The sequence below is a fragment of the Momordica charantia genome (assembly GCF_013281855.1).
Source record: "Momordica charantia cultivar OHB3-1 chromosome 4 unlocalized genomic scaffold, Mcharantia_2.0 BLBB01000004.1, whole genome shotgun sequence".
Classification (NCBI taxonomy): Eukaryota; Viridiplantae; Streptophyta; class Magnoliopsida; order Cucurbitales; family Cucurbitaceae; genus Momordica; species Momordica charantia.
In genome coordinates, this window is record NW_028275162.1 from 28,705,858 (window position 1) to 28,724,602 (window position 18,745).

An 18,745-nucleotide genomic window follows, 5' to 3' on the forward strand; every position below is an offset into this window, starting at 1 on the left:
TTAAATTTTTAAAATAATAACAATTTTAGTTCTTTCTATTATTTATTATCAAATTATTCTCCATCTGGTATGTCCGCATTTGCATGTTGATATAGACCTCTAAATTCTTGTATTTACTTGTTAAATAATTTATTAATAAAAATATCAAAATAATTATTTTTAAAAAAGAGTTTAGGAATTAAAATAAATATTTTAATAATTCAGAATTAAAACAAGCTAAAGAACCAAAACGAGACATTTGTTTAATATTGTAAACTTATTCTATATAGAGGCATATCTTTTTCCAGGACGATGACCATCCCATCGCATGCCCGAATATTCTTTCTATGCAAAACACATATTCCACCATTTCCTCTCCCCACTCTTTTTCACTGTATGATATATTGGGAAATCATAGGTTACATTGTAACAATGATCCTAAAACTCGATAAGTTTTAATTTTTGGTTTATTTTATTTATAAAAAATTATAAACATATCAATTTAATTCAATATTAGAAATTAGAGTTCCAAATTTTAATGAAGATTTCAGGTTTTTTCTATTTTTTATTTTTTTAAACATGCCCATTTTGATAAGATATATCGCCTTAAAATTATGTTCACGTTGATAGTAAAAAGTGAAGATTTAAATTTACAACCCTATCACTTTTACTATTAATATCTATCAATTACGAATTGAATCATATTCATGTCAATTATCATTATCTTATGCTACTAATTTTTTACAAATTATTTAATGTTACCAATTGATCAAAATTTAAAATATAACCAAATATTATGATTAGAGCGGGGGCTGGGATAGGCAGGCCGGTTTGGCTTATTACAGCAGCGGTTCATTTTTGCTTATTTATACACAGCGTGGGACCCACATTCTGATTTTTTTTTTGGTAGGCAGGCAGACTTTTCGACTTAATTTAATAATACTAAAGCAAATCAAATAATTGCGAGCTTGAAATTTTATATTTTTACATGTCCTTTTCATTTTAAACTGGAAAAAAAAAGCAAAACAATAATTTGAAGAATCAATAATTTGTTTTTGCTCCTCTCGGCTTCTCCAAAACGGGCCTCTGCCAGTTTTACGGATAAGCAATGACGTGGCCAGTTGGCTCCTCCGAAAACGCTGGGTGGATCTCGGATGGCCGTCAACCCTACAATCCCGTGGGGCCCAGCTGACGTGTGATCTATGCAATCGCTCACCGGATCTCAAACTGTCTTATTTTCGGAATTTTATATCCCCCTTGAAGTCCGCGAGGCAGGTCTGTTTTACCTCCCCCACACACCCACCAAAATATCTATCCATCTCTTGCCTCTCGCCTTCTATATATGTCGGTCATTGCGACGCCTACCCTTTCCTTCTCTTCATTTGCCTTCTGCTGTTTGATTTGTTTATTGCGAGATTGATATTTGATTCGTCTTCTGATTTGATTGCAAAATTCTCTCGGATTTCAGTTTGCTCTTCTGAATATTTCTTCCCTTTCGTTTCTATTTGCTTCGTGGTGTTTGTGGCGTTCGGCTTGTTTTGGAAGTGAATTTCGGTGCGACGGAGAGCTCAGGACTTTGAATCTACCTGCGATAATCTCTAATTTTTTTCTATATTCTCCTCATTGGACGAAGCTTTTTTAGGTTTCTCGATGTCAAACCCTAGAAAAGACGAGTCGATTGCCAGCAACGTTAACGATGGCGCCGATGGTGCCGATCGTGATAACGTGCAAGAATTCGGGTACTCGTCTAATGGTGTCGAGGTTTCTGGTGGTCCGCATGCTTCAACCAACGAGATTAATCTTACGGAGCGGTTGACTGATATTCTTGTTGATGAAGGAGATGGCGATCTGTTGCTTCAGCAGAGCGATCGGGAAGATAGGGTTATACGGTGGCTTCAGGCGCTTGATATGCAAGTCATGGGTGCTTGTCGGGCCGACGAAAGGTTGAAGCCGTTGCTTAAGATGTCTACGTCAAGCGGCATAGCAGAGGATCGCCTTCTTGCCCAATTGAGTCAGGTTTGTTCTTAAATATGTATTGGTTAATCTGTGAAATTTTAATATATGGCGAATTTTTAACTGTCGACGATAATTCACTGCTTTATATTCCATGCTCGTTCTGCGGTTCTACATAGGAAACCTGGTGCCGATGGAGATGTCATGGAATCTGTATTTGGCGTGAGTAAAAAAGATTGAACGATTTTTTTTTTAATTTTTATTTCTATCGCTTCAATTAGTGTTCTTCCCTCGTCGTTTTACAATCTGTCTTTAACAAGCTGGATTAATGGTCGTTATGAGGTTCTACAGTCTCTAGTTCTGTGTCTTTCGTTATACTTTTTCCTGATCCGATCCTTCTGTCTTTGTAACTCAGCATTTTGAGCCGGTTGAAGTTGGCATTCTGGCAAGGTGTTTCTGTATACCTCTCGTCTCGGTTCGTGTTGGAAAAATTGAAAAGCGAGGATCACTTCTTTGCCCGACGACTACAAGGTAATTATTGGTGCGATTGTTGGTGCTCTCCTGCCTATTATATTGTCCTTGAATGTTAAGTATAAGCGTCCCTCTGATCAGAAGCAAAATAAAATAAGAAAGGGATGCATGTATTTACTTGGTTGAGTTTAAACCGGTATTTTTTTAAGCTATTATTTTGTTTGACTGAGAACATTGTAATGGGGCGAGGATATGAGAAATTTTCTTTGGTGCCTCTTGGTGCTCTGCCAATTTTACAATTCTTTTTATTTAGTAGAAGGTCTATGGTATTTCATTTTTCCAAATTATAACTCAGAATAATCTAATTTGCAATGTTCATTTATAATCCATTCTTTGGATTATCTCTTGAAAGATTAGAAGACTTGCCACCATAATTTCCAAAGGATTATCCAGTTTAATGCAATTGTCGACTTTGAGTTCCTTGTCCTGTTTCTTTGTATAATGTATTTGTTTCTTGCTTGAATTTGTATGACTTTGAAATTTGAGTAGTTGCCTTACTAATTTCACTTTATTAGGATTCATAGGTGGGACAGTTTTTATTAATTAATTTATTTTGAAACATCATTCGTTTGTTCATGGTGTTTTCTTCTCCTTTTATAAGGGATGCTTGATGTCTAATGATTGCTCTTTCACCGAACATTTTTGCTCATATTGCCTTACAGAACCTTATAAATTATTATATGATAAAATACTGCAACACCAGCACATGTAGGGTGAGTCCCCATGCTGACCCCACTCTTCTGGGGAGGGAGGGGGAGCTGCCATGCTTCCTTTCATGTTTACTCTTGTGTATGCTCATGACCATATATATCTAGCCTATTGATCATTTTTAGTGGGGTGGGGTTTAACTAGGATTTTTAGTAGTAGTCCTTTTACTTCTATGGTATAACCATCTAATGTTACTTGAAAGTGTGTAATTAGTAACAATTTATAGATTTTAGGACTCTACATGTTAGCTTGTTAACAGTAACAATGTTCATTCTTCCCAATAAATATATCTTTTGGTTTGTAGGTAAAGTGGGCGTTTTCTATTATGATCTCTGAATTATGAGGAAGTAAAGGTAGTTTCATGCTCTTATACTATAATAGCTTCCTTCTGTTTTCTAGTTGCATAGGATTGCAGCTTAATTGAAATGGAATTGTTTGGAATGGGTGTGAATGTGATGTATGCTGAATTACTGAAATTTTCTAACTATTCAGAACTTGTTACTCTTTCCAGCACCATTTATCTTATTGTTTTTTTCAACATATGTTGAATCCTTTTCTGTTGATCAGAGCCTTATAAGCCTAACCTGTTTGTTAGGAGGAAATGCAATGATTTTATAATTATTCTCTCTTGAAGAAAGTTTTTGCTTATCACCAGATGCTGATATTTATTTGTACTCTATTATTTATATAAAAAAAATTGTGCTTTTATATATTGTCAATCACCATGTAGAAAGCTTGTGTGATTGTTTTTGTTGTTAGAAGGGTGAGTTAGATTTAAGGTTTTGTTTTAAAGTGAGTCATAACAATGGAAGAACACCTTGACCCCTTTGTATCGAAGCTTCTCCTGGTTGAGTGTTGGTATCTTTCTGTGAGTATCTCCTTAGGCAGCTGCTTAGTTCTTTTATTTGATAGGTTGGTTGAAAATTTTCATAGCGTTCTCAATAGGAAATTAGCTAATAATAAGATAGGATGTAGTGGTTTAGTGTACTCTAGCAGTGCAGTAATAAGTTATTTCAATTGACTTAATGGACTCTAGACGGTGAGGATCTGGTTATAAATAGATAGATAAGATAGATATTGAATACATGGCTGCTATCTGGATCTTTCCTTTAATCGAAGGATCTTATGAATATTTTGGTTTTTTTTATTCCAGACTTTTTTGGTCCTCTTATCTTGATTTCTTTTACCTCCTCTGTTATTTTGATTTTACTATTAAGATTTAGATTGGTCACCATAGATATTGGATTTTTTCCCTTCTAACAATCTATTTTCCAAAATATCACAGGGGAAACTTAAATCTAATGATCGTACCATCATCCGACTTTCGACTCTCATTTATTGGGGATAATGGCCACGTGGAGAGACTATTCACTCTAAGCAACAGAGTGTCCAGTACGGCCATTATAATTGATGAGATCCGATCTGATCAATCTGGGCGTTCATTTGTTATTAAAGCTAATGATCAAGATGTCTATTTTTGGTGCTCAGAGAAATCAAAGCTCTTGGGAATGGAACTACTTCTGAAGGTATTTGTACTTCTTGCATGGGATCTTAATGCTAAGTAGTTGTTCTGTTGTTTGAATTACAGATTCAAAAGGTATGTATAATATGATGTGCTTAGCTCGATGGGTTTCTCAGATAGGAGATGTTTTTCTAACACTTATTCGTGTGAAGATTATGTTGGTAGGGGGAAACATGCAAAGCTTTTATGTGATTTATTTCTTGATACTATACATAATCATGGGTTTCTAGTGCTGACTGGATGTATATTTAGAGTAATTTTTGTGTATTGGTTGGTCGCATATATCCTTATGTTGGTTCTCCTTTTCCACAGATGAAAGATTTACTGCAAAGGAGACCCTCTATTTCTGAATTGACTGGAATCAGTGAGTCACGTCTTGGTTGCTTTGCAACACGCCTTCGTGCCTATCTTGTGGAGTCAACTGTTAGCCACCATCCAGCTAGTTCTGCAGACTCGCATTCTTTGGTAAATACCACAAGAGAACTATCTCAGGCATCTCATTTTGGACAATCATCTGCATCATCAAAATCTATGCGGTCAAGAAATTCTGGTAGTCCAGCAGTTAAAGCAAATTCTGCACACCAGGGTAGTCTTAGCCCCAGGTCTAATTCATTTAAAGAAGGCCTTCCTAAGACGTTGGTTTCTCTGAGAGATGCTGCTAGGGAAAAGTTCAGGAGGCGTGGAGACAACTTGGCCTTAGACAACCATATTGTTGGTTCATCGCTTGGCACTGATGCATTTTGTGTTCATTCTGAAGCTCCAAATACCGATTCAAGTAATCCATTATCCCCCTCGAATATTTTGGAATCATTTGGAAAATTAGCTGCTCCAGCTCCCGCAAGTTCATCTCATGCTCCTTGTGTAGTTTCACCTCTCTTTACTCCTTACTATTGTTGGTGTCCTCCTGGTGCATCATCAATTCTGCAGCGAAGGGAAGAACCTTCTCAACTCCCCACCTCATCCATTAGTTCATTTTCTCTTCCACCTTTTCCTTCGCTGTTGCCAGTAACTACATCTGCAAACTTGTCGGTTCCAGCATCACCTTTGAATTTAGTTGATGCTCCGTCAGTGGATTTCCCTGCTCTATTTCCAGAGCCATTGGTCCATTTGCCTCTAAAAACCTCTCAGCAGATCCCGACCTTTACTCCTTTATTCTGTGATCCAATTGTTCATGTTCCTGTAATTGATGTTTGCTCTTCGGGTCAAGGATACCTTGTTAGCGCGGGCCCTACCATTTCAACCTCCATTCCGCCACTGCATCCTAAACTAGTGAACCCAATGATACCTGCTACTGATGTGGAAAAGGATGCTAGAGAGACTCTGCGTCTGCTCATCAGTGGTTCAAGCCAGGGTAACCCGCAGTTGATGAACGTACTCCCTGTTGTTCTAACAGATACAGAAGCAAGTCAAGGTATATTTTTAACTGGAAGCCGTGGTCTGTATAGTAATGCACGAGACATCGACGCAATTGCAAACAGTATTGCTTCTATTGGCATTGTGTCACTTCCAGGGCAATCCACAAGTGAGAATGTTGGGAAGAGATTTAACATTGACGATTTGAGTGACCATCCAGATGACAGCAGTGATTCAGAAAGCTCTTGTTTTGATGGTGGCAATGAGCAGTCTCACTCCAAGGAAAGGATGTCTGGTTGATAGAAATTTTACCTACATACATTCGTTTCTTCTTTGTAGATCTTGGTCGCTTTTGTTGCCTTCTGGTAAAATGTAGATATGGTTGCCTTTATATTTTGAGTCCTAATTAGCATAGGTATTCACCAAAAGAGGTTGGTGAGTTCTTCGTTCTCTCTTTTGTACGTCAATAGTTTTACTGCCTATCTTGGTATATGTTAGCGTATGAGTTCTTCTCAATTAATTGGTTTGGCTAGTGTTCATGTTAGCGTAGGTCTTCAACAAGAATGCTAGTTATTTAGATTAGAAAAACACTTACTCGTGTTGACGTGCGGTTTGTTTGGGATACATCCTTTGGAATTCGAAAACATCAAATTCTGTTATTCTATCAAATCCTGAGCTACAGATTCCAGAATCTCATTCTGCCATCAGTCTGGAGTTTGGTGATGGTTGATTGCAAGAGTGTTTTCAAATACTTTGTTCTCGCTCCACATCTAAAAACTAGGCAATGACATATTATACAGACAAGCCAAACATCGCTAGTTAGGTCCCCTTTATCATATTTGGAAACGACGCTTTAATCATTGCGTGACATGAAAATGAAAAGTAAAATCAAGATTTCCATTTTCTTTCGTCAAATTAAAGGCTGCAAGAATCATGAAATTGGTGTGGAAGAAAAATGAGTTGAGATATTAATATCACCAATTTCTTGATCGTGAACGCAAGTGCGAGTTCCGGCAAGAAACTTTTAGTTTTAGGTTGCTTTCCAGATTACGTGCCTCTTCTAGCACTAGATAATCGGCATTATTTTATGGTAGGAATACAACATTTTAGGTCGATCACAATAAAGTCATGAACGATAGCGAAGTCAAGTCGTATAAAGGTGCATGTGAAGTACGCTGATCTTCATATATATATTTCTCAAACGTCTAAAATTTGGTACCTTAACAAAATTTTAATACTTTTGAAATTTTCAATTTTATGTCTAATACACTAGTAAATCTAGATATTTATGTCAAGAATATCCTTGAGTATTACAACCAACATATCACACAAGTATTTAAAATCTTTAAAGAAACTTTACTCAAAACTAATAGTTCATGTTTTTCCTTTCTTTCTTGTAAACATGGATTAGACCTGCACAATATTAGATGTTCAAAAGTTTTGTTTTTTAAATAAAGGAGCTCAACAGACATTAATATATATATATATATATATATATATATATATATATATTAAAATTCAAAGGCTAACTATTATTTTTCTTTTAAGTTCAATAATTATTACTCAGTGTAATCGATACATATCTCAAATTAAGAGGTCCGTACCTCTACCTGTATTAAAAAAAAAAGGTTCAACAATTATAGGAGGAGGATCACATCATTTGATCAGATTATTATTTAGGTGTAGGTGGGCTAAATGGTACATTAAAATTCAAAGGTACATTGTTTCTTAATTTAATTTTGTGATAAATATATATCAATTGGTCAAAACAATGGCCACTTTTATTTTCAAAAGTTCAATTTTCCACCCGGTTAACTCAAAAAATTAAAATAAATAAAAATACCCATTTTGACATAAAACTAGAAATGAATAAATCAAACATAAGATCAATCCTCATATAGCAATTCTTCACATTCCATTACCATCAAACAAGGAAACTACTGTTTATTCTTCAATCTTCACTTAGTGAATCCGCTTCCTTTTTTTGAAGCTCTTTGAAAACAGAGTAAGAACAAAACCTAGCACCGAGGAAGATCGCTGGGCGGCGGCTGCAAAGACTCGTCTGGGCCTTTTCCATTTTCCACCAGAAACGCCATTCTCAGTCCCCACGTCGTGTGTACTTCCAAATGGCAATGCAAGAACCAAACACCTGAAAAGAAAAAAAAAATGGAGTTCAAACAAAATAATTTCAAAGTTTTCAACCAAAGAAGAAGAACACGAAACAGGGGAACAAGCTTTCTCTTCACCTGGGTTATCTGCTCTGAATCTAATCGCAGTCCACCCCCCATTCGGCACTCCAAAAGTGTTCCTCTCAACCGGGTCAACAAGATTGAACCCTTTTGGATCCTCAATCGGGTCGAAATTCCCCGATCCCTTCCCCACCACGAACACATTATACCCATGTAAATGTACAGGATGACTCTCAGGGGCAATCACAGCAGTGTCCTGAATCACCAATTGAACCGTCGAGTTATAAGGCAGCCTATAAACCTTCGTCCCATTCGTAGTCTGAATGTTTGCCGGCGGGTGACCCGTATAATCATAAACAAACGGCGGATTCCCCGGAAAATCCTCTGTGAAAACCCCTCCAATTTTGTAGTAATGCGATTGAAGAATCGCGATTTTGGGCATCACGAACGTCACATTATTAACCGCCGCCACGATTCTCCTTCCATTGACGCAAGTCTCGCAAGGATTAACCCCAACCCCAATGGTGAAAAACAGAGCACGGTCGATGAACAGCGGGACCTTCGCTGGGTATTTCTGTGAATTGAGGCTTTTAAGAGAGTCGATGAATCGATCCGTTAAATGGGTCGAGTTTTGAGGTGGAATTTGGGTCAATACAGTGGGGGAGTTTTGGAGGGTTCCCTTGTATCGGAGAAGGGCTGTGGCTGTGGAGTTGTCGATTGGAACAGGGGCATCCATGAAAGGGGAGGCTGAAATCAAGTAGTTTCCGAGAAATTTGTCGGCTGTGAGAAGGGCGTTTGTGGTCTGGCCGGGGCTTATGAAAATGGTGTCGGTTTTGAAAGGTTTGGTGTAGGAGGCGTCGACTTCAACAATGGTGAAATCATGGCCTGCGATTTTGAAGAAGAAATCTTCGTTCAGTGCTGCGTTTATGATGCGGAGAAGATAAGTTTTTCCGCTTTCGACATGTAATACGAAGCCTCCTCCTGCACATCCAAATGGGATCTCCTTGTTATTTGAAAAACAATCGGAATTCAAGAGCAATTTTGGGGGATTTTGGGAATTTGTTCACCGTCGGTAGCGCAGCCGGGAACAGGGCCTGGGTGGCCGTTGATTGTGTGGGCGTCCGATACGTTCGGCGGCAGACCCGATTTTGTACTCTCGTCGACAATGGCCTCCACATCGGCTTTCCACCATTCACCTATGAGAGCACGAGCAACAGAAGTTTTAAGATCGATGTTGTAATCTGTGAATCAGATTCATGTATTTGATTGAAATTTCGAAAACCCAAGTGACCTAAGATAATGATCTTCTCTTTATGAGGTTTGGGGAAAGGGTACGGAACGCCGAGCTTGGGGAAGATGACAATGGCGCCGTGAACTGTGGCTCTGATCCAAGATATATGAGCATGCCATAGAAGAGTTCCTCTTTGGGCGGCGAGAGTAAAATTGTAGACGAAATTTTGGGCGGGCTGAATCGGGCACTGTGTTACATACGCCGGTCCGTCGGCCCACCCGGTTCCGAGTTGCCGGACCCCATGCCTGTCATTATTCACCAAAATTTTGGTATTAGATTATAAATTTATTTCATCAACTTTGTCACATCAATTTTTTTAACTCTTCCAAAAGTATATTGTTAATAATTCAACAGTAATTGACATATATAGTAATTGACATATATTTCTAATAGACTGTGAGTTCAATACTCGACTCTTACATATTGTAGTTAAAAAAAGAAAATTTCTAAATATTAAGTAAGTTAAATAATTCATATATTAAACTCGGGCAATTTAATCATTATAATGTGGACTTTTAGAATTATATTCTATTTAGTCATTGTATTTTAAGTTGTTTTTGATAAGTTTTTACAGGTTTAATTTTGTGTCAAGTCTCAACCATATATAGTATGCTGATTAAATGTATTGTTTGAAGATTCAACCATAGGGCCAATGGAATCCTATACACAAATCAGTTAATAAAATAATAGAAATTTTTTTTATTGGATCGCTTAAGTTGTATAGCTAAGAACTCTTGAATCGTTAAGAATAATAAGTTCTTCCTATTATCATAATAGAATAACCACTTAAAATAACGAAATAATTACAATTGGTCGAGAAGTGCAAAATCGTATGGATATGGTCCTCATTGTGCGTGTTGATCAATTAGATCATTTCTTCATAGATTCCGATACCAAGCTATTATGTAGATTTTTTTTTATTATTTTAACCTAGATTTTGAAAATATTTATAAAGAATTAATAGATTGCGATACCAAGCTATTATGTAGATTTTTTTTTTATTATTTTACCTAGATTTTGAAAATATTTATAAAGAATTATATAACAAACAAAGAACACATGATTTTTAAAAACTGAAACAAAGACTTCAATGATTATTCAAGAGAGCCATAGATATCTATTAGTAATTTTTTAAAGTACAGAAACTAAATGGACATTGGGATCAAACATTTAGTTGTTATATAATTCAGACCAGTGGATGGTAAGATTGTGGTGAGCTCGGTTGGTGACTCTAACAGTGATAGTATCATCCTCTCTTGCATATAGAGTTGGTCCCGGAAACTGGCCATTTACCGTCATAATAGACTTGCTTTCACACAACTTCCTTTCATTCTTCAACATAACCTGTAGTTGCACCACACAATTTCGTAAATTCCTATAATATTTTTATCATTGATGAAAAATGAAGAAGAAGAAGATTGAAACTTACTATAAAGTTGTAATGACGAACAAGAGATTCAACAACAGCGGCACCAGACAAGGCTATAATAATTATCAAAATTATGTTTCTCATCTCTCTTTCTCTCTGATTAATAGTTGGCTAGTGGTGGCCTTGCATCAAGTTTATAAAGCAAGAAACTTGGATGTGATGTCCTTTTTAACATGGCAGGTGAGACATAGAATTCAACATTTTAAAAATACTATTATTGGATGGTCATGTAAATCGATCTTCTATGGAAGGTTTCAAGTATAATACCTCATACCTAATGAGTCATACTTTTTAAGACCTCACTCAGACTTCAATCCTAATAAAAGACTAGACCAAGGTATCAAATGTCTATAAATACATTAAAAAAAACACCATGTTGTGAATTTCGATTGCTTGTCTTGAGAACTTATTTGATCAGATTCTACTAAGGTGTAGCCCTGTTTTATACGAGATTACGTGCAAGCAGTCGAGTTTAACACTTAAACAACTATTTAATAATAATACTAATAATAATAGCCTTTTGCATAAATTGTGGGTATGGTAGCCATTTTCAGTTGATTTTACATTTATGTCCCAAGTTGAAACCTACTTTGCAGCTGCTCCCACCCATCTGTCTCTCTCATTCTAGGCAGCCACCCCTTTTTGGTTTTGGCTAATCCATCGATCCATAAATTTTAATTTGGACATATTCTGCCTATGATATAATTAGGGTTATTACTGATAAGAGTTTCAATTTATTTAGACAGTGTAAAATAGGGTTCATTTATTAATTAAGATTTGCTTTTAATAAATTTTTAATTTTTTTATTATCAATATTTCTATTTCTATTGACATTTCGATAAAATTGAAAACTCGTTATATATATTCATCGACATCACCTCATGGCGTGTAACTCCCAACCTCTCTATCATCTTTTACTTTAACTAACCCATTATTAGTTTACATTACCATTCCTTTCTTATTACTCTTCCTCTTTCTTTCTCTTTCTTTTTAACCCATATTTTCCTTATTACCATATAAATCTTTTTGTTTTTTCCATTTTTGTTTTTCGTTGCTTCTGGGAGAGTGGTTGAAAAGGGAAGTCCCAACTTTTTCTTATTTTCATATGTCACAGAAGTCTCTCTCACAGTTATTTTTCCGTTAGTAATATTCTTTAATCTTTTTTCCCCTAAACATTATACTTTATTCGTTTCATTATTCGAATGTTAACATGATTTCTTTATGTCATTTAATGAAATATAATTTGAAGTAGAAGAATCATTGTATAGATCTTTTAACAATATGATTTGAAGGAATTAAAATTAGAGACAAATAAACCATACTAGTATTCATTGAAGTTAAAGTATAATTTAATCGGTTAAAACACATCCTTATCGTTCAAGTTCACACCCCATTCCCCACCCTACAAAATATATATATTGGGTGCATTTGTTGAGAGGAAGAGGCAAAAAGAATTCCATGTTGAATATTAATCTCTGTCAAACAGTTGTAGGAAGTTACAACAAAATCAAATTAAAATACATCTAACAGCAAATGCTTTAAACAATTATATATACAATAAATAAATACACACAAAATTTTTAAAAAATTAGAGATAGATAAGTCTCTCATACAATATGATTATAATATCCCAAATAAATGGGTACTAAATAGTTTGATCAACCGTTAATTCGAACCTAAGTTAATGGATAAAATAATTTTTAGCATTTCTAAAATCAATTGTTTGATCTTCCACGAACAACTTTGTAATTGCTGAACACAAACAAGAAGAAAAAAAAAAAGAAGAAGAATTTGATCAACCCAACCCAAATTATCAATGCTAAATTAGATTATAAGTTTGCTTGATTATATTTAATTGGTTTATGTTTCGATTAAGTTGAAATCTACCTGAATTAGTTTGGTTAGTGGCTCTAGTTTACATTCAGATGAGCCAACGGAAATTTAATAATTCAGAATTTTCTTTTGATAATGATAATAAAGTATTATTTGTGAATATATCTCTTTAATTTTAGTCTCATTTCATTTTTTTAGTACAGTTTCATTTCATTTCGCACAATAGCTTTTAAATTATTTTTACTTTCCCAACCACTTTTATAAAATATTATTATAAGTCCTTAGTGCATTAGTTTTCATAATAACAAATACAACCTCATCAAACCACCTATTAAGAAATAGAATAGGTAGATTCTTAAATTTCTATTTCTTTTCTTTTTTAATACAATTTTAAGAAATTGACAAAAATAAAATCAATCCAGACCAAATAATATTCGATTGAATCTCATTAATCACCTCTGGGATTGGACAAAATTATAATAAGAAAATGGAACCGCTCAATATTTATAAATTATTAAATTTATTGTCATTCAATAACTTTTATCTTGTTTAGTGGTGATATATGTAACATGTTGTATTGAGGTTGTTGATTGCGTAAACTTGGTTGAGGGGAATTAGCACATATCACACAAAAGGAGAATCGATATAACTTGCAAAACCAACATAATAACGCACCGGTGTGGTGCTAGGTGCCCATTGTTCCAATGCTTAATTAGTTAGAATCGAAATTTGTATGAAGCTAATTAACATCAAATTAGGGTTTCTCAGAATACCTCAATTTTGAGTATTCAGTATTCATTTATAGAGTGGAAAACTTAGAGTTATTTTGAGTATTCAGTATTTATTTATAGAGTGGAAAACTTAGAATTATTGGGACATCTTATGACCTCTTTTGAATTCTTAAATTGGGATCTTGAATTTATCAGTCTTCTTATCACTCCTTAGTCTTTATATCTTTTTAGGAGTTTTTCAATTCAAGGTATCTTTATTGCTTTTGTCCGAGAGCTTCGGCGTTGGTTAACTTATATGGATCATGGCCCAAAGCGGACAAGAATAGCTTGTAGGCAGGCCAAAGGGCTGGTCTACCTTGATTGGTTGGCTGATGACCAACCAGACTAGCCTGTGGGCAGGTTAGCCTCGACTGGTCAACCAAGGACCAACTAGACTAGCATGTGGACAAGTCATCCTACAGATTGGTCGATCAAAGGCTGATCAGACCGACCCGTGGGCAGGGTCAACCCACACAGTTGACCAAACAGAGCCATAAGCAGGTCGGCCCATGAGCTACAACTCGTGTATTTTAACTCTTTTTAGTCGTGAACAAGCCTCTAACTTGTTATTTGTCGACTTTGGTTCATTCTCTCGATCTTATTTTATTTTATCCATAACCGAGGTCTTGCATTCTATATTGAAAGAGTGTTAAAAGTTATTAAATTTACAATAATCCTTCAACTTAAATTTTTAGGTCGATTCAAAGAAAAAAAAAACTTTTAAGGTTAGATGATTTAAGATGTATGACTATAATTAAATGCTTAAAATATTACCCCAGTAAAATTTATATACCTATTTTATGCTTTTTTTTCTTTCTTTTTTCTTTCTCCTTAAAGGGGCATAAGTTCAACCCAAAGGTGGATGAAAGTAACTGAAACCAATTTTGAAATGGAAACTGAACTAATTTTAATAATCTCAGTTTATTACCATCTTTAGCATACAAACATTATAAACGTGAAACAATTATAACTTTTGACTCCTAAAAGAAAGTTATTAATGTTTTAACCCTGTTTAAATGAATAGATTTGTCTTTTTTTTTTTAGTAAAATATATAACTTACTATTTTTTTTTGTGGCATATAGGTGTTTCTAGTTCCACTATTCTCAGCTCAGATTGGCATTAGTTGATTTATCTAAATTGGTAGGATGACTACAAATTTCTTTGAGATATTTACATCATTATTATAAAATAAATATGAATCTTCAAATAAAGTAAAAAAGTTGAAATTTTTTCAAAAAAAAGAAATCATTTGGATGCTACTACCGTACTATCAAGAGGATTAGCTGCCAAAGGTATCTATCCAGCAGTAGATCCTTTAGATTCAACGTCAACTATGCTACAACCTCGAATCGTTGGTGAAGAACATTATGAAACTGCGCAAAGAGTTAAACAAACTTTACAACGTTACAAAGAACTTCAGTATTCAGATCAAATTTAAACTCCAATATATTGAAGATTCACACCTATGTTATCTTTAGAAAGAATAGAATTGTGACTTTATGAAAATACATTCTAATTTATGCTGAAATTTCACTATTCTTTAGTTATAAGTTATAACTTATAACGAGAGTGAATCATTTATTCAAAAAGAAATATAGGATGGTTTCATCTCCTCCCCATAAACTGAATAACATAAATATTTTTCATTTATTTAGGTAATAAATATTAGGTTAAATATACTACATCATCTCTAATCTTTTAGTCAATTCTCAATTTGGTTCTTAATATTTTAATGCTAAAATCTTGTTAACAAAAAACACTTGTATCACATTATTTCATTAACCAATTTTGATCTAATTTAGACATATCACTGGAAAAGATAGATTTTATTAATTGAGAATATTTAACGCACTAAAAGTAAAGTTGAGAATTACCGACGAATTAATGAGTATTATGGTAACTTATATACTTGAGAGGTTATTTCAGAGTTGATATGGTGTGGAAGAAGCCTAAAGAAATGGAGAGTTTTTATTTTAGAATGTATGATGTGGATGGATGGAGTCAACGGCCATGGCGCGTAACAGCAAACTCGGTCGTTGAACCAGCCAAATTCATGGTGGGCCACAATTTTTGGCAACCTCATCTCCCCTTTATCTTTTTCATTAAATTATTTCTAATGCGTTGTAATCACAGACACTAAAGAATAAATCTTCTTTTCAATTCTATTTTTGTAACAATTCTTTGTCCCAAATTCGAACATAAAACTTCCACTACCCTGCGGCAAAAGGGGGTCCAATCCGATCCCCTTTGATTTTCTCCTCTATATTTCTCCCCTCTCCGGCCGCCCCTTCTTCCCCCCTCGAGTTTTCTGAGGCTAACGCTTTTGGGGTTCATTAATTTGGCTCTGTTCTTCGCAGATCCACCATTTCTACAGCCCCTAATCTCAGGTATGCGATTTTATCTCAATTTTGTTTCACATTTCCCAGCTCTCACATCCCAGATCATGATTGTTTTTTTTTCTTAAGATCTTTGTCGCCTTCTTCCATTGTTAAACAGTCTGATTTCTGGGTTTATTGGAATGAGATTCATGTTTGTTCATTGTAATTTTGTATTCCAGTTATGGATGGGTGATGGAAGTTTAATGTTAATCTCTCTCTGATGATTTGAGGGGCATCTATTTTTTATCTAACAGGACAGAGAGGGGAAGTTAGGCGCGAGGGTTGGGTGGAAAAGGGGTCGGATCTAATTCCAAGGGCTTAGCTATGTCTTTCACTGGCACACTAATAAAGTGCAAGGCCTGTGAGAAGACTGTCTACCCTGTGGAGCAGCTCTCTGCCGATGGAGTTATCTATCATAAGTCTTGCTTCAAATGCACCCATTGCAAAGGAACTCTAAAGGTATATTGCACTTTGTTTATAAGATTTCTTAATCACCTCTAATCTCAAAAGTTTATGTTGAGAAGCTATGGTGCATTTTATTGTTTTATATGTATTCTTAACATGAGATCCGACGAGTGACTATTATATTAATTTGGAAGGAAGGAGATGACGTTATTGGAGTTTGAGTTCAGAAGCTCTGATACCGTATTAAATTACCACTTAATCCAAAAACACTTAAGTTGATAAGTTATGGTCTATTTAATTATTTATACTGTATTCTTAACAAAGATACATCTATCTTGAGTTTTTGCTTTCTGCCCAATTTACAGGGAATATAATGTATCTTGCCAAACTATTTGTAAAGGATGTTTAAAATTTGGTATCAACTTGTGTCTCAAGTGTCCATCTGCTGGTATATCACAAGTAAACACAACAAAGTATAGGAGTTACATCAAAGGTTTCAAATTATGGTTACAATTGGGACATGGCAATTAAACAATAAATAGGAGCTAAAAAATCTAATTTAACGACTTTCGGTCTTGTACCGGATGATTGCGAGTTTTTCTGGAAGGATTGGAAGGTTGTTTTTGTTATGAAGATTGGAATCTATCTTACTGTTTGACCTTGTTCTTTGCTTGCCTTCAGCTGAGCAATTATTCTTCAATGGAAGGTGTTCTGTACTGCAAGCCTCATTTCGAGCAGCTCTTCAAAGAGACAGGAAACTTCAACAAGAACTTCCAATCACGTACGTTCTTGTCTTCTTTCCGGAAAACTTGATGTTTCACTTCACAAAAATTTTGCTTTATGTTTAATTGTTTTTGAGTTTTGTTTTCAACAGCTGCAAAGTCAGCCGACAAGTTAACCCCAGAGCTGGTAATTTCCTGCTGTAATTTGTTATGATTCGATCTTGAGGAGATTTCTCCACAAGGACATAAAATTATGCTGTGTATTGCAACTGATTCTTGTAACCAATAATTGGTTTCAGACTAGATCACCTAGCAAAGCTGCTGGCATGTTTTCTGGGACTCAAGACAAATGTACTACTTGTGGTAAAACTGTTTATCCACTGGAGAAGGTAAACCACTTAGTGAGATCTTGACAAATAACAAATTTTTGCTCGATGGATATATTTGAAACGGTTATGAAAGTTCAAGGATAGTATTGAAACTTTTGAAAGGATAGAGGTATTTTAGATATCAGTTTTGGCGTGCGCTACCATTTTTCCAACAACCCCACATCAAAAGAGAAAAAAAAATGCATCAAATCCATGGCTATTGATTCATAAATTTGATATTTGCAAAGTTTGTAGAGCATTTTAGACGAATTCGTTATTACAAATACTTGCAGGTAACAGTTGAAAGCCAATGCTTTCACAAGTGCTGTTTCAAGTGCTCTCATGGAGGGTGTGCTATATCCCCATCAAATTATGCAGCTCTAGAGGGTATTCTATATTGCAAACACCACTTCTCCCAGCTTTTCAAGGAAAAGGGAAGCTACAACCACCTGATCAAGTCTGCATCCATGAAGCGTACCGCTGCCTCCGTTCCCGAAGCTTGAAGTTCTAATCCTTGCATCATCATTATTCACGGTTTCGGGCCTAACTCTCTATATACCTAATGTGTTTAACTTAAAAATTTATGGTTTTGAGATGGGAAGAGGGAAAGGAAAAATTTATATATATATATTTACCATCATTTCGGCTTGTGTGTTTGTTTGGGCCAAACTGTTGCTTTTGATCGATATTTGAGGTGGAAACTTTATATATGGTTTACAGAACTTGCATATTCACATGTTGAGCATTATGCATTCTGTTTCCTTGCATTAAAAAACCTTATATATGGTTTACCGAACTCTCCATCTTTCTTTAAGCCTTTCTTCACCTTCCTGTAAGCCCAGAAAGCTGCAGATTGAGTGCCCAAAAATGGGGAAAAAAGGGTCAAAGGGTGGGATGCAATTATACGCTGGAATTAAATTTTTATTATGGTGACATTATTGTACCAGACTCATTCAGACACGTGTTTTTGGAAATAATTACAAAATATTTCTTTCTAAACTACTTATAACTCTGATACAACATGTAATTAATATTCATTTTATCAGTGTAATGGTGGAATATACGTGGACAGAAAAATTAGTAAGAAAGCATTTATTCAAAGTAAAAGTGGAAGCAGCACATAATTTTAAACTGTGAGAGAAGTAAAAAAGAACTAGAAAGAAATATGTGATGAATATAATTCAATTGAAGTTTAAATATTTCTCATTTTTAATTACCTTTATAAAGAGTTACAGCGTCGTTCCTTTGTTGTCTTTCAATCTTCAAAGTTTAAGAAATAATTTTAAATGGGTCACGATTCACCTCCAAGAAAA

General features: G+C 35.1%; 3 protein-coding genes across 4 annotated transcripts; 2 read left to right on the forward strand and 1 right to left on the reverse strand.

Annotated features, from left to right (window-relative positions):
* The first annotated feature begins 1,283 nt into the window (after positions 1-1,283).
* LOC111006348 (flocculation protein) lies at positions 1,284-6,590 on the forward strand. 2 transcript variants are annotated; one of them, XM_022278230.2, is made up of 5 exons: positions 1,855-1,995; positions 2,112-2,154; positions 2,348-2,463; positions 4,457-4,697; positions 5,006-6,590. In XM_022278230.2, the coding sequence occupies exons 2-5, from the start codon at positions 2,137-2,139 to the stop codon at positions 6,344-6,346; spliced, it is 1,716 nt and encodes a 571-aa protein (XP_022133922.1). In that variant the 5' UTR covers positions 1,855-1,995; positions 2,112-2,136; the 3' UTR covers positions 6,347-6,590. The 2 variants fall into 2 exon arrangements, with proteins under 2 accessions (XP_022133921.1, XP_022133922.1); XM_022278229.2 differs by lacking the exon at positions 2,112-2,154 and having other exon boundaries at positions 1,284-1,995.
* Positions 6,591-7,799: 1,209 nt separating this feature from the next.
* On the reverse strand, positions 7,800-11,077 carry LOC111006349 (laccase-4). The gene is made up of 6 exons (XM_022278231.2): positions 10,956-11,077; positions 10,719-10,870; positions 9,527-9,771; positions 9,303-9,431; positions 8,293-9,216; positions 7,800-8,195 (listed from the first exon to the last, which is right to left on the reverse strand). Exons 1-6 carry the CDS (start codon positions 11,037-11,039, stop codon positions 8,065-8,067), a joined length of 1,665 nt encoding a protein of 554 aa, XP_022133923.1. The 5' UTR covers positions 11,040-11,077; the 3' UTR covers positions 7,800-8,064.
* A 4,617-nt stretch (positions 11,078-15,694) lies between these two features.
* LOC111006716 (LIM domain-containing protein WLIM2b) lies at positions 15,695-18,166 on the forward strand. The gene is made up of 6 exons (XM_022278790.2): positions 15,695-15,946; positions 16,192-16,396; positions 17,024-17,123; positions 17,217-17,251; positions 17,364-17,453; positions 17,726-18,166. The coding sequence occupies exons 2-6, from the start codon at positions 16,262-16,264 to the stop codon at positions 17,933-17,935; spliced, it is 570 nt and encodes a 189-aa protein (XP_022134482.1). The 5' UTR covers positions 15,695-15,946; positions 16,192-16,261; the 3' UTR covers positions 17,936-18,166.
* Positions 18,167-18,745: the final 579 nt, after the last annotated feature.